The following is a 14,585-nucleotide window of genomic DNA, read 5'->3' as shown; positions in this document are numbered from 1 at the left end:
CTGTGCGACAACGAGCGAGCGTCACCTGTTAGTGTGCTGGTGCCGCTTGGCCGTGAGGTGCGCGGGCTTGGTGTCCCGGGGCGCGGGGATGATGTGCAGCTGCGAGCCCAGCGCGCCGCGCCGCCCCACTACTATCTGGTTGCCTATCACCTGCCCGGACCGATTTGTTACCTGAATGATTGATAGGGAAATAAATTGGTGTACTCACATAAAAAAAAAAGGGTTTTAATTGAAAGTGGTTAGCACCTCTTATCATTCTGCTGTAATAACAATACCATCACATCTATTTTTGACTCAATCAGCGCACTGTGTTCTGGTTTGTAGAGTGTGGTAAGGGAACTTTATTTATTCTCCACCTCATATTACATACATGAGGCTTAGTCCTCAGGGACAGCAACATATTGGTGACCCACTATTAAGCAGGATTCACCATAGATGAACTGAATGAACGAACTGAATGCTCAATTATATATGGAGATAAAAGCTTAAGCTAATTTTATGTGTTGCATCGCGCATTAAACCTTTATACTCGGCTAAAAATACACTTTCATGTTTACAAGCAAAAAAAGTATAATTGAAAAGTTTAAATAAAATCACTTATAATATGTAACATACTGTTACAAGATTAAATGTGTGACTATGAGCATACAAATCATAATTGAATAAAAAACAACTATACCCTACACTACACTATACTATACCCCAGCCACTGTGACCCACCACTTGTATATGCTGCGCGTGTTCCTGCGCGTCCAGCTCTAGCGCGGCGTGCTGCACCTGGTGGTGCTGCGCCTGCGCCTGCTGCGCCGCCGCCGCCGCTGCAGCCGCTGCGGCCTGCTGCGCCGCCGCTTGCGCCGCCTGCTGCGCTTGCTGCGTCGCTTGCTGCGCGGCTTGTTGGTTCTAGACACAGAAAATAATATATTAAATTATTAACTTCAACTTCTTACACCAGGGTTGGTTATGAGACTCCTCCCTATACTGTCCCCGACACTGACGCCTAGGCCGCACTATGGTTTGTCCCTGTAGTTTCAGGACCAGCATAGGGCTACGGTAAGGTAAGGGACCAGAATAGGGCTCCCCTGCCTGTCGTAAGAGGCGATTAAAAGGGACTTCCGGGGTTGCGGGCGACAAGAGTGTGAGCTCGAACCGTCCAGTAAGCGACCCCGGAAAGGACGGCGGTATGTGTGGTCGCATACCGTCGTAAACACTACATGGTGTGGGAGGAGCGAAAACTGCTACCCCAGGGCAAAGCCCGATCGGGGCATCGCGCTTGGAGGACTTCGGTTGTGTTCCGTTGCAGATCCCGGAATTCTCCAACAAGCGTTGAGGACGGCCACCGAGGGGATTTTACCGCGAATAATATACCAACTTCCATTTATAATATTACACCACAATTGTATATGAGACTTCTCCGTAGTGTCCTCGGCTCAGGCCAGAGGACGCACAGCACAACTGCCTTATAACCGGCACCTTTAGACAGTAGTGACATATACACTTGAACCAAATACCCCACATACCCACATACACTACACTCTCACGATAATAAGTTTAAACTATAGTCCAAATGACAAAGAGTGGGTTGACAGAATTCAAGTATGTTTGAGATGTTTTTTTTTTTTAATTCTCAGGCATGTACCAAACACATTAGGAATAATTGTTTACGCTGATTTATATATTATCTTTATCGGACTACCGAGTGTAAAGTTTTTCGAGTATGTATGTCTCATTCTTTGGCACGGTCTGCTACTTAAATGGCTTGACGGATTCTAAAATATGAAGTGTCGTAGGATTCATTTTAAAATAATTTTCTACACATTTACTTCAAAAATATTATTTCCAAGGATAACTTACATTTCTAGGTGGCAGGTCCATGTGTTGCCTCTGATGCAGCATGAGGTGGTTCTTCTGAAAGAACGCCTTCCCACACTGGTCGCACACGTGCGTGCGCAACGTACAACTACCTTCTGGATGCCTGGGGACACAAGGGATGTCTCTATTAATACCAAACATTTTATGCATATTGCTTACATGTCTAGGTCATAACCTACATATATAAAAAAGTCCATTTTAACTATTCAAGAAAGCCCCCAAAATTATTCAAAATTGGAATTTTTGTTTTCCTATTTATATAAAATTCATGTTTAATAGACGTAAAAAAAAATAAATCCACAGGTATTAGACCACAAGGGTTAGAACTCAAGGACACAATTTGTTTATTACTTCTGCGTTTGAAACACGTTCGTCTCTCGCCATAGCCGTTGTAAAAATGACACACGTAGTAACTGCACCACAATGGATGATCAAATGGATAAAATCAATTTAGTTACTACATTAACATTTCAAAATTAACTTAAAATTATAATGCGATTGCTAGTATAAATTAATATCAAAGATTTTACCTTCTATGATGCGCTAATAAACCATGTTTTGCAGCGAAGCCTTTCCCGCAGTCGACGCAAAAATGTATTTTCGGCCGAGGCGGGTTTACATGGTGATTCTGTAATAAAAATATATATTATTTAATATGTATTATGTATATCTGTTTAATGCGAAATATATAATTTATTTTAAAAATTATTGGACGAAACCCGTTTAATTTTACGATGAACAGTATTATTTAATATAATAAATAAATTACGTTAAAAATTATAATTTAATCTACAAACTACTATAAAAAAATCCATTACAATTTCCTTTTACTCACCGTTGCTATAACTTGCGTATGAACTACATTACCGGGATTGGACGATATAATTTGGATGGGTTGATCTGAAAATAAATAGGGTGGTATTATTTACAAATTTAATAAAAAAAAATCAACGTCTGATGCGACGCAATATTCACGTTGCAACAATCAGCGGTGGCAATGTAACCGGGTTTGTTTTCGAGTGTTAGTTACCTACTAACTTAGGCGAGCAATCGAATTCGCCTCACGACTTACAAACTTACTTTTTACACTTTTTGGCCACTGACAGAAATTATTTTTTTGACATTTAAGATTTAATTAACTATTTGCCAGCAAACTTCTTAAAGGTGGTAGAATCTTTTGTGGTTGGACTCCGGCGGCACCACCGCCACACCTATTTTAAGCTAATAACAGCAGTGTTAAACGTTGCTGTTTTCTGGTTTGAAGGATGTGATAAGGGAATTTATACTTTTCCGAGGCGTTCCAACTTAGTCCTCAGAGGTAGCGGTGCATCAGTGGCCGACATTAGGTAAGAATCCAATTCTGTCTGGGGTTGATTACGTATGTTTATGGGCGGTAGTAGCCGCTTCCCATCAGATGGACTGCATGCTCGTCTGTTATTCCTATATTTAAAAATGCAATAATTATAATGATTATATAGTTAAAAAAACTAAAAACCACGCACAAGGAAAATCGTTAATTCTGACGATCTTGATGAGGAGAATGGGAAAAAAATATTATAATTGTTAATTGTTATAGGTTCTTGACAAGTGTTCAATATTTAAAATTAATCGGACTGTTGAAAGTGGGAAAAAATCGAGTTCAAGGATTCCATTACCTACATACATACACATTCATACATAGGTCATAGCTTGACCTTTTTTTTGTTTACGAGGGAGAAACCTTCAAAAGGTACCCGACGCCGGGTTATGTGGGATTTTTTCTCTTCGATTTTGTCCTCAGCGTTCAGTGGAGAACTCCGGGATCTCCGATGGAACACAACCGGAGTCCTACGAGCGCAATACCCCAATCGAGCTCTTCCCTGGGGGAGCAGTTTACGCTCCTCCCACACACCTGGTGTTTACAATGGTATGCGGCTACACACACCGTCGTCCTTCCCGGGGTTGCTGGCCGGGCGGTTCGAGCTCCCACTCTTACCGTCCGCAACCCCGGAAGCCTTCTTTCAGTCGCCTCTTACGACAGGCAGGGGATACCGTAGCCTACTAATACTACTACTACCGTAGCATATCCTAGTCCCGAACTACAGGTACAAGGTCATAGCTTGACCTATGTATGTATGACCTATAACATAAAATTGTGGTAATCATATGTAGCGACTTCCCGCTACTCGTCAACAGATGGCGCTGTTGAATCACGCTTTCGAAGTTTTCTAAACATCTTGCATATATACAAGCTCCGAACTGAGACTGTCGGAGCACGGCCGCTCTCCGGGCACGATCACCTAGCCCGGCGGGAGATCTCCCTTTGCCAAACATATAATTCAATACGTACTGTGTTGCGCGTGGTGCGCGGCGGCGACGAGGCCGGGCTGCAGCGCGGCGGTGAGCGCGCACAGGTCCGTCACGCACGTGCGGTCGCCCGCGTGCAGCCGCACGTGCAGCGACAGCGCCTCCTGCTCACACAACACGCACGTTCATATAACTATAGTCTGATTCATAATTAGGTGTCCAAAATGTCAACAAAGGTGTTGACCTATCAAGAAAATACGTTTCAAATGGTAGTTTCTTATTTTTGACGGTATTAAAGTAATACGATAATAATAAAATAATAATCTAAATAAATTAAGATTAATTCACAATTTATAATATTTATATTACCTCATTTTTTTTCGATACAGTAATAATAATAAAAAACAAGGTTTATGGTAGAAAATTAAAATGTGATAATGGTAACACACTCTGAATTCGAAACATTTCTTGTGCCGTCATTTTTAAGTTTCGTAGCTGATATTATTCATTTTCGTGATTGTAATTGAACTCGAATGTATTATTGTTTTCATAGCACGTTTGTTAAATTGTGAATAATTGTAAAGTTTTCGTTTTTTATTGAGTTTCTTAAAGTTTTTGTTTCTTGTTAATTTTGACAGTGACATTTGTTTGTTTACATTTTGGACACTTAATTATGAATCAGACTATATAGTCTGAGTCACGATTACGTGTCCAAAATGTAAACAAAGAATATCATTGTCAAAATACGATTACATGTCGCGGTGTAAGAGTCGGATGAACGTATCTACATTTTGTCAAATTTACAGGAGAGCAAAAATAGTGTGAAAAACGCGTGTAAGAGCTTTTACGTTGAAATGATTCATAATTATAATATTGTGTTGAAAGAATATTTTATGATTAACAACTTTTTTGCAAAAAGTTCTTATAGGTCCCACAGATAAGATGATAGTTAAAACTAATTTAACGGTACTCATAATACGTTATTCTAGTCAATCGAAAGTGATTCTCATGTTATTCGGTTTTTTTGGAACCTGTGAAATTAAGGTGGTAGAACCCTGTGAATTGGCTCTGACACCACCACCGTCACATCTATTTTTACCTAATAGCATCAGTGTTAACCGCTGTTGTGTTCTGGTTTGAAAGGTGTGGTAAAGAAGATAAACTTTTCCGAGGCATTCCAGCTTAGTTCTCATACCAGCAACAGATGTGTTTATCTGTTCCTAACCTCAGATAAAAATCATCTTATTTCGAATTGACTACAGATGAACTTGGGCGACAGTAGCCACTGAACATCAGATCTACTTCATGCTACTCTTATATTATATAAAAAATGAATGCTAATTTTCAATGTGCTGTATTGAGCAACTTTTTCATCATTTACTATCCAACTTCAAATTCATCAACACGACATAACTTTTAACCGACTTCAAAAAAAGAGGTTCCGTATTGGACTATAATACTCATAAATTATTTATATGTCCGTTATTTTCTAAAATTTTCGGTTATGATTTTCGTAATTTTAGGATCCTAGAAATTTATAATTATTGAAAAAAAAAACACTAACCTTATTATTAAAACAGGAACCACATTCAGGACACGCGTAACCCGGCGCCTTCTCCGTCAATATCTGACCATCAGCACCAATAACCTGAAAAAATACCTCATGTAATTAGTTTCCTTTAACTTAATGGTTTTCTTTATAATAGATCCAAGATATTTTAGGTAAATTAAGGTAAATTTTAGGTAATTAATGATGAATAGTTACAACACTTTTATTATTTTGGTTAAAACTATTATTAAACTACTACTATTTGCAAGGTGGTAGAACCCTTTGTTGTTCGACTCCGGCGGCACCACCGCCACACCTAGTCCATAACAGCAGTGTTGGACGCTGCTGTGTTCTGTTTTGAAGGGTGTGGTAAGGGAGACATACTTTTCCGAGGCGTTCCAGCTTAGTCCTCAGGGGTAGCGGCGCATCTGTGGCCGACCTCAGGTATGAATATCTAATCCCATCAGGGGTTGATTACAGATGTCCATGGGCGGCAGTAGCCACTTACCATCAGGTGGACTGCATGCTTGTCTGCTACTAATATATTATTAAAAATATATCTATATATATAAAAAGCGAAAATATATTATGTTCTTCACAAGCTTCTCATATACTTATTGCTTTGTATCAAGACACACCTGTACAATTTGGGGCTTAAAGTCATCTTGCTTTATCACAGTTGTTTGTTGCTGCTGTTGTTGTTGCTGCTGCTGCTGCTGTTGTTGCTGCTGCTGTTGTTGTTGCTGCTGCTGTTGTTGTGCCTGTTGCTGTGCTTGCTGCTGTTGTTGCTGTTGCTGCTGCTGTTGTTGCTGCTGCTGCTGCTGCTGCTGTTGTTGCTGCTGCTGTTGTTGTTGCGCTTGCTGCTGCTGCTGTTGTTGTGTTTGCTGTTGACTTTGGTTCGCGGAGAGACAGTGCCTATTTATTTTACAGTGCTCTTGTAACTCCGATTTACATTTAAACGCTTCTCCGCATTCTAAACACGCCACAACGCCTTCCCCTGTATGAATTCTGGAATATAATATATTTTGTAAGTTAGTAATCATCGAAAATTAGGAAAATAAAATACTAATGATATTGGTCTCTTGTTAGGGCAATCAGCAACTGAGACGTCGCTGTATTATGTTATCAGAAATCTGTCACAAAGTGTGTAAGATATAAATGCGAGTTCAGTTATAGGAATGCGTGTATTTGCTAAAAAAATAGTTTGGATCCTCATACTATGTACGAGAGCCGGCATACAGAGGTACGCACAGAAAAGTACAGTTAAATAATATATTTTTTTTACAGTAACATGGAAGAATACCTTCAGTTTAAAAATAGGTGTTACGGTGGTACCTTCCTGGTACATTGGTTTTACTTGCAAAACTTTATCTAGTGTAAATAGCCCGTAAATAAGCTAACTTAACATTGTGCAAGAACTGTTCATATATGCATTTCATAGGCTCAGAACACATAGTATGTCCGTAGGTAAAGTCCGCGCGAAACATCTAGTCCGCTCTGACTATAGAAACGAGTCGTGTCGCAACAGCAAATTGTAGATACCAGCGGGACAGCGCGGGACCATCTGGCACCTTTCGCTGCCCGCTCTCGTCCGCGTGGACATAGCTGCGTTAGTGTGCCTTACTGTTGCTACGGAGTATATGCTTTTGGTTGTGTTCGACCGCATTGACTTACTGACTACACCTGCGCGCACAACTTCAGAGCGGACTAGAAGTTTGGCGCGAAATACAATTCCACGAAAGATTTTTTTTTATTGTTAGACCTAACGATTAGGCAGACATGCTACCTGATGGAAAATTAAACGCCGCCTATAGACATTTGCAACACCAAAGCCAATGTATCGCCGGCTTTGTATGAGAGATCTTTTGGAAGAGCCCCATGTCATAACGTTATGGAGGATACCTCAGGAGGATAGTACACGAAACACTAACTTCATATGTGCGACGAGGGTCCGCTTCTGCAGGAACTCCTTGCCGCAGACGGGGCAGGCGTGCGGCACGCGGCCCATGTACTGAGCGGGTGACAGTGAGCACTCACTTCATATGTGCGACGAGGGTCCGCTTCTGCAGGAACTCCTTGCCGCAGACGGGGCAGGCGTGCGGCACGCGGCCCATGTACTGAGCGGGTGACAGTGAGCACTCACTTCATATGTGCGACGAGGGTCCGCTTCTGCAGGAACTCCTTGCCGCAGACGGGGCAGGCGTGCGGCACGCGGCCCATGTACTGAGCGGGTGACAGTGAGCACTCACTTCATATGTGCGACGAGGGTCCGCTTCTGCAGGAACTCCTTGCCGCAGACGGGGCAGGCGTGCGGCACGCGGCCCATGTACTGAGCGGGTGACAGTGAGCACTCACTTCATATGTGCGACGAGGGTCCGCTTCTGCAGGAACTCCTTGCCGCAGACGGGGCAGGCGTGCGGCACGCGGCCGTGCACGCGGCCGTGGTTGACGAGCTGGAACTTGCGCGCGAAGGCCACGCCGCAGTCGGGGCACTGGAACGGCGACAGCGAGCCGTGGAACCTACTGTGCATCACTAGGTGCTCCTGGAATTGTAACGGACACATTGGCATTGACATTAAAACAGCGTTGGAGTGTCCCATGGAAGAAACCACAAACATTATATAACCGTAGACATCTATAATCAACGTCTAATAAGATTAGATACCTATCTATCAACCACAGAGGCTCTTACCACACAATACAATTCCGTTATTTTCTTGGGTCAATGCAAGTAATAATTGATTTCTACTATAGTGCAAATCATATAGCAACAGCTCACCTTTTGCGCGAAGCTCTCCCCACAATCGCTACACACATAGGGCCGCTCGCCGGCGTGGTACTTGCTGTGCGTCACGAGGTGCCGCTTCAGCGGGAAACCACGCCCACACTCGCCGCACACGAACGGACGCTCCCTGCTGTGCACCTGGATACATGGATTTATGTCTAGATTAATTAATTATTAATATTGGTGTATGGGTTGAGTCAGATCGGTATGGTTACGGTACGTTCCGCCACGCGGGTCGTAAAATTGGTGAAAATAGAGTTTGAAAACATTTTTTTTTTTATAATATAGGAGTTGCAGACAAGCATGCAGTCCACCTGAAGTGGCTACTGCCGCCCATGGACATCTGTAATCGACCCCAGATAGGATTAGATATTCCTACCTGGAGTCGACCACAGGTGCGCCGCTACCCCTGAGGTCATTGAACTATGACAAGTAGATTAAGAGTAGGATACATTCAAATTAAAACCGATACAAAAAGAAAGTGCTACAATTTGAGTGATAAAATGTATGAAAACTCATACTAATAATGTGAAAAAAATAAACACTGCTATGAACACAAACAAAAATATGTTTAAATTCAAATATTAATAAACATTAATTTCTATATTGAAAAATGGCTTACATTATGTTGTAATTGATTGTTATTAACAAATTTAGATTTCAGGCTGATTTCAATTGAACCCAGAACTCAGATTTCACCAGGCCTCTCAAACTCAGTTACAACAGTCCCAGCCATTATAGCCCTAAACTAATTTGGAATTGTACCAGTACCTTGCACACTTACCCTGGAATGCGTGACGAGGTGGTGTTTTAGTGTGAACGCCATCTTGCACTCGTGGCACCGGTACGGTCTGTCAGCCGAGTGTAGCAACAGGTGTGTGTTGAGGCAGTGCTTCCTCGCGAACGCCTTGCCACAGTGCGCGCACACGTGGGGTCTTTCACCTGTAAGATGGTCGTTGTCAAACTATTATTGTTCCACTGCTGGGCACGGGTTTCCTCACACACCAAAAGGGGTATTTAACATCAAGTTATTTGTGCTTCGTGGTACCGCGAATTCATAATAAATCTACAGCTAAAATCTTTCCTATAGGTCTATATAATTTCACTTGTGGAATTTCGCTTGCTAAAGCATCGGGGGAGAGAGAGGGTTTAGACTGTAGTGCAGACTGCTGGTAAACTGCGAATTGGTAGACTCCATACACCTTTCAGAACTTATTTTTAAGAAATATTAGACGTACAGATTTCCTCACGATGTTTATGTTCACCATTACAGCTAGACATCATCAATGACTATTTATTAATTTAATGTCTATTTCTTTTCTTTCGAATAAAGTGCGTATATGAAACTCGACTTTCAGACCTCACGATTCAAATTGATTTCCTGGGTTCAAGTTCTAACCACTAGACTATAAACGTTCTTTCATTCAAAAGCCCATTACTAATTAAGCACGTTCCAACTTACCCGTATGAACCCTAGCGTGCGTCGTGAGATGGTGCTTCAACAGGAACGACTTGCCGCACTCGTCGCAAGTGTACGGCCGCTCTTTGACCGCGGCGGGTTGCACGGACGTCATCACGCCGCCGCCGAGCAACTCCGCCTGCGAATACACCGCCTAACACTCGCTTCATACTACGTACTTTTATGTGCAGAATATTTTTATAGCATACAATTTAAAAGGTGGTAGAACCCTTTGTGGTTGAACAGCCTCACCTATTTCTGCCTCATAACAGTGCTGAGCGCTACTGTGTACTGTTTTGTACGGTGTGGTAAAGGAGACATACTTTTCAGGAGTTCCAGCTTAGTCCTCAGAGGTAGCGGCGCATCTGTGGTTGACCTCAGGTAGGAATATAATAATATAATTCTATTTGGGGTTGATTACATATGTCCATGGGTGGCAGTAGGCACTTACCATCAGGTGGACTGCATGCTTGTCTGCTACTCCTATATTAGAAAAAAATACAAGTAGTATATTAGCATGTCCATCTGGTTGTAAATGGCATCTGCCTCCTATGGACGTCAACCGCAGATAGATCTAGAGTTCTACCAAAAATTGTTCATGTTTGCATAGCGCATCCCAAAGGGGTAAGTTCTAATGCATTGTGAAAGTCTTGTCCTTATAATCTCAAATCACAAAACAGCAGCACTTAAGATTGCCATCACTAAGCAGAAATTTATGTAGCAGTGGTGCCTCCAAAATTGCACCACGAATAGTTATAGTAGCTTAAAATTTTGATGTTATGTAATAGAAATATGAAGAGCAGAGGTGAAAAAACCTTTGTCCATCTCATATTTTTTTTCGTTACGATTGTGATAGACAGATAATAAATGAGCCAAGTAGTCCATTACATACCTCATTCAATATCAACAGATTAGAAGAAAACAAAAATCACTCACTTTCGGCGAATTATTCGCTGTTCCGGGCTCCTGTTTAGTGTGCAACAAATGGTGTTGGTGTACCGTCGTCGTCTGTATCGTGTCTGCTTGTGTTTGTTGCGTTGTGGCCTCTGCCAAGCTCTTGAGGCCTCCATTCAGTATCGTGTGGTTCAACTGTGAGGCGTCTATCACAGGTGTAGCGATACCCTGGGCTTGTAACGCTCGTTTCATCAGGATCTCATTGCACTCTTCAGCAGTCAATTGGATCGGACCGATTGGTGTCATGAATGACTTCGCTGATAGCGTCGCCGCTGAAACAGGTATTTCCACTACTACAAATTAATGGTGGGTTGTAAAAAATTAGCATCCTAACGATAAGAGAACTTAAAACTACCTTAAATATAAATGTTTTAGGATTGTTTAAATCAAATTTTAGAGGATTATAATTAGAGATGCGCCGAATATTCGTTTGGTATTCGGTATTCGGCGTATTCGGCATTTTTTTTTGCTATTTGTATTCGGCGGAATTATTCTGTTTTGGTGCTGAATATATTCGGTTCGACTATTTCTATTTTCTTCTATACACGACTTTTGTGTTGTAGTCCTTGTACCATACAAGGACTACAAGTTGTAGTTGTACAAGTTGTAGTCTACAACACAAAACTTCTATGAGATTTATGTTATAAGTCAAACTAAAATCCTATGAAGAATGTGTTGAATAAATCTAATAAAATAAAGTAATCAAACGTCAAATCAACAGTTATTTTGTAACCTCAAGTCAACACATTTATTACTTAATCTATAGTTGGTATAGTCAACATGTATTTTTAACCTTAAATCAGTATTTACTTTTAAAACTCAAATCAACATTTTAAAGTGTTAATGAACACATAACTGGTAAATTGATAATAGAGAAATGGTAAACCGAATAATTCGGCCGAATATTAGGTTTGGTTAAGAGTAAACCGAATAGTATTCGATATTCGGTTATTAGGTGAAACCACTATTCGGCGCATCTCTAATTATAATGCATGTGTTATTAAAATATGGATATTATTAAATCAGTACCAGTACCAGTTCTGAGAGTGCATTCTTTATTATGAGAATAACCAATTTTAATATATGGAATTATATCGACCTCTCCAACATATAATAATGTAACCCACAAAAGTACCTTTTTCGTTTTTATTGCATAAATTGCCTTATTTTAATATGTTTTATCGACACAAGTAACATTATAAGGGGTATAAAATAAAACATATATAACAAATTTTATAGAGATACCTGCGGAAATGAAGATTTTATTTGCAATTGTCTTTGTGCAGCTACGATATTATATGTAGAAGGGGTTGATATGTCTAAAATAATTAATTTTAAATGTACATACATATTACGCTCCCACCATTTAATTAAATTAACTATGTATATCATTATGGTATCATATTGTAAATATCATTAAAATATGATGTGGAAACTATAACTTAATTTGAAATATTGAGAAACTAATACCAACTTTGTTGAAATGCATAATATTCTAACTAAATACCTAAACTTATAAAGGTGTCTAAAGATAACTAAAGTAATATCGGAGAAGATGATCAAAGCTAATATAATTAAACAGAGTGATTACAGGATCTAGTTTATTTACAAGCTTATTACTAAGAAATAGCTTTAATTCGAGAGTCATATCTATGATTAAAATATCTAGATAGACCGACAGGTCTGAACAGATACTAGGTAGATAGATTTTATGGCAAAAATTGGCAATTTACAATTTGACATTCTGTATTTTGTTAAGTCATTATTTTTAATAGTGTCTGACCGAAGCTTTCTAAAACAACATAAAGATCATTATACCATTAACTTTAAAGAAAACTAGAACAGAATTTTCTAGGATTTTTAAATCTTTGAGTTTGGCTTTGGCCAGAAATTCAGCTTCGGTTGGACACTGGTTATTATTGATAGGTAGAGATTATTTTTTGTACCAAAAAAGTAACATAATAAGCATAATTCACTTCAAAATTAAAAAGACAAAACTGATAATCATACTAAATACTTGAAATTAATAAAATACTAGTATTATTTATTTTAAAGAGCTAGTGGAAACAATATTATGTTATGTAGTGTCATGAACAAAAACTTATTTACGCACTTTTTAAAATTGTATCACTTTGTTTGTAAAGATGCAATTTTAGACAAAGAAAACTTTATTCAGTTTTAATTTAAGAAATATATAAGTGATAAGTATGCATAATACAACTTTATATATACATATTCTGTTTTCATAAGGTTATAATTCTAAAAAAATATAGATATGTTGAATTATTTACAGAAAATTATATTTCTATACAAATTATTTCTATTTTTATATTTTTATGAATATCAGCTTAATCTGTGGCTACTATAACCTTAACGATGTACTCTTTATCATAACAAAGAGTACTTAAATTTAGCTAATACTTAAACTAAAATAAACTTAATCTGAAACTCACTTTGTATGGTAGCCGTTTGGTTTTGTTGCGTGACCCTGTTTATTGTGTGCGGTGCTTCGTTCAACACAAACATTGCTCTCCTGGCTGTGCCCGGGGTACCGGTGGTCACTACCCTGGTGACCTGTGCTGCTGAGTTCGACACGGCCACCACAGCACCCACCTTCTCCTGGACTTGTGGGGTTTTGTGAGACATCACTGTAAGTGTTGTTTCTGGGGAAACCTGAAAGATAAGATTGCTACTTATACTTTTGTGCAATTGAGTTAAGCTATGTAATAAGGACAAGGTATTGACGTTACTTTTGCTGATTTGAATTATAAGACAATGCTCCACCAAAAGATATCATAATATTATGGGATTTTTGATATTTTTACAATTTTTTTGTGACATTTTATGTAACTTTTATGTATCAATATCGAGTGTATAAGTGTATTTAATTTTATTAAAGTCCTATATTGAACCTAAACTCACACATAGTATTCTATTCTTGAGTTTGAAATTGACTAAGTGTGTAAGAATACACTTTATTAACTAGACTTATACCATTTCCCAATAAGAAAATTGCCACCACAACTAGCACAAACTATCAATAACGTCCAATACAAAGCAGTTTACGTACACTTACAGTATTTCCGAGAGTATAGCTCATACTGCTAGCAGTCTCCACTTCACCCTTCGTGAGGTCCGCACTGCTCGTGAAACCCCACGGATAAACAAAGCCCGAAACATTGCTCGGCGTCGGCATACACATGTTTACCGTTTGTGTACCACCACTACATCAAAAATAAACCGACAACATAAACCCAATCTCGATAGTAAACACAACTCCTCATGACAGCTTAGCCATTATGGGACATGTAGCTACGCTTTCACAACCACACACACACTATCAATCAAAACACCGAAAACTCCGTATCACCTGCACTTAAACATTATTGCGTAACACAAACACGATCCCCCAACACTGTCCATGAAATTAACACCAAAATCTAACAAATTAGACTAATCAACTCCACGAAAAAGGCGGCATAGGACGCTACAGTGTACATTGACACGCACTAATTCTAAGATAACCGGCATATTCTGCTAACTCCTTCGCTGACATTTATAATGTACACAGTCATTAGTTATCAATATGCAATATAAAATTGAAATTAGACTATCACACAAGATGATTTCATGAAAACAATAATTTTAGCGCACACACAAAAAACCGGACGCCATTTTATTGT

At 39.5% G+C, this 14,585-nt stretch overlaps 1 protein-coding gene across 7 annotated transcripts; it reads right to left on the bottom strand.

Annotated features, from left to right (window-relative positions):
* Position 1: 1 nt before the first annotated feature.
* Positions 2-14,578, bottom strand: cg (zinc finger transcription protein combgap). 7 transcript variants are annotated; one of them, XM_073092910.1, is made up of 15 exons: positions 13,973-14,578; positions 13,356-13,575; positions 10,885-11,174; positions 9,952-10,102; positions 9,274-9,431; positions 8,484-8,627; positions 8,060-8,247; positions 6,343-6,712; positions 5,720-5,803; positions 4,199-4,319; positions 2,705-2,769; positions 2,400-2,497; positions 1,852-1,972; positions 721-900; positions 2-171 (listed from the first exon to the last, which is right to left on the bottom strand). In XM_073092910.1, the coding sequence occupies exons 1-15, from the start codon at positions 14,102-14,104 to the stop codon at positions 22-24; spliced, it is 2,472 nt and encodes an 823-aa protein (XP_072949011.1). In that variant the 5' UTR covers positions 14,105-14,578; the 3' UTR covers positions 2-21. The 7 variants fall into 7 exon arrangements, with proteins under 7 accessions (XP_072949011.1, XP_072949010.1, XP_072949013.1 ...); XM_073092909.1 differs by having other exon boundaries at positions 3-171; positions 9,952-10,087; positions 10,885-11,195; XM_073092912.1 differs by having other exon boundaries at positions 3-171; positions 9,952-10,087; positions 13,979-14,578.
* Positions 14,579-14,585: the final 7 nt, after the last annotated feature.

Source organism: Epargyreus clarus, unplaced genomic scaffold (assembly GCF_041222505.1).
Source record: "Epargyreus clarus isolate Ecla_fem2 unplaced genomic scaffold, WU_Ecla_fem_2.2 ptg000004l, whole genome shotgun sequence".
Classification (NCBI taxonomy): Eukaryota; Metazoa; Arthropoda; class Insecta; order Lepidoptera; family Hesperiidae; genus Epargyreus; species Epargyreus clarus.
Note: the sequence above shows the minus strand (reverse complement) of the source record. Positions and strands in the feature narration are given on the sequence as shown.

What these genes read in the sequence shown, in the direction of transcription:
- cg (XM_073092905.1), bottom strand. Translation starts at nt 14,104, where the DNA reads ATGTGTATGCCGACGCCGAGCAATGTTTCGGGCTTTGTTTATCCGTGG. An exon ending in GCACGCTAGGGTTCATACGG is followed by an intron (nt 9,432 to 9,951) that starts GTAAGTTGGAAC and finishes ACCATCTTACAG; the next exon opens with GTGAAAGACCCCACGTGTGC. An exon ending in TGGACCTGCCACCTAGAAAT is followed by an intron (nt 901 to 1,851) that starts GTAAGTTATCCT and finishes TTCTGTGTCTAG; the next exon opens with AACCAACAAGCCGCGCAGCA.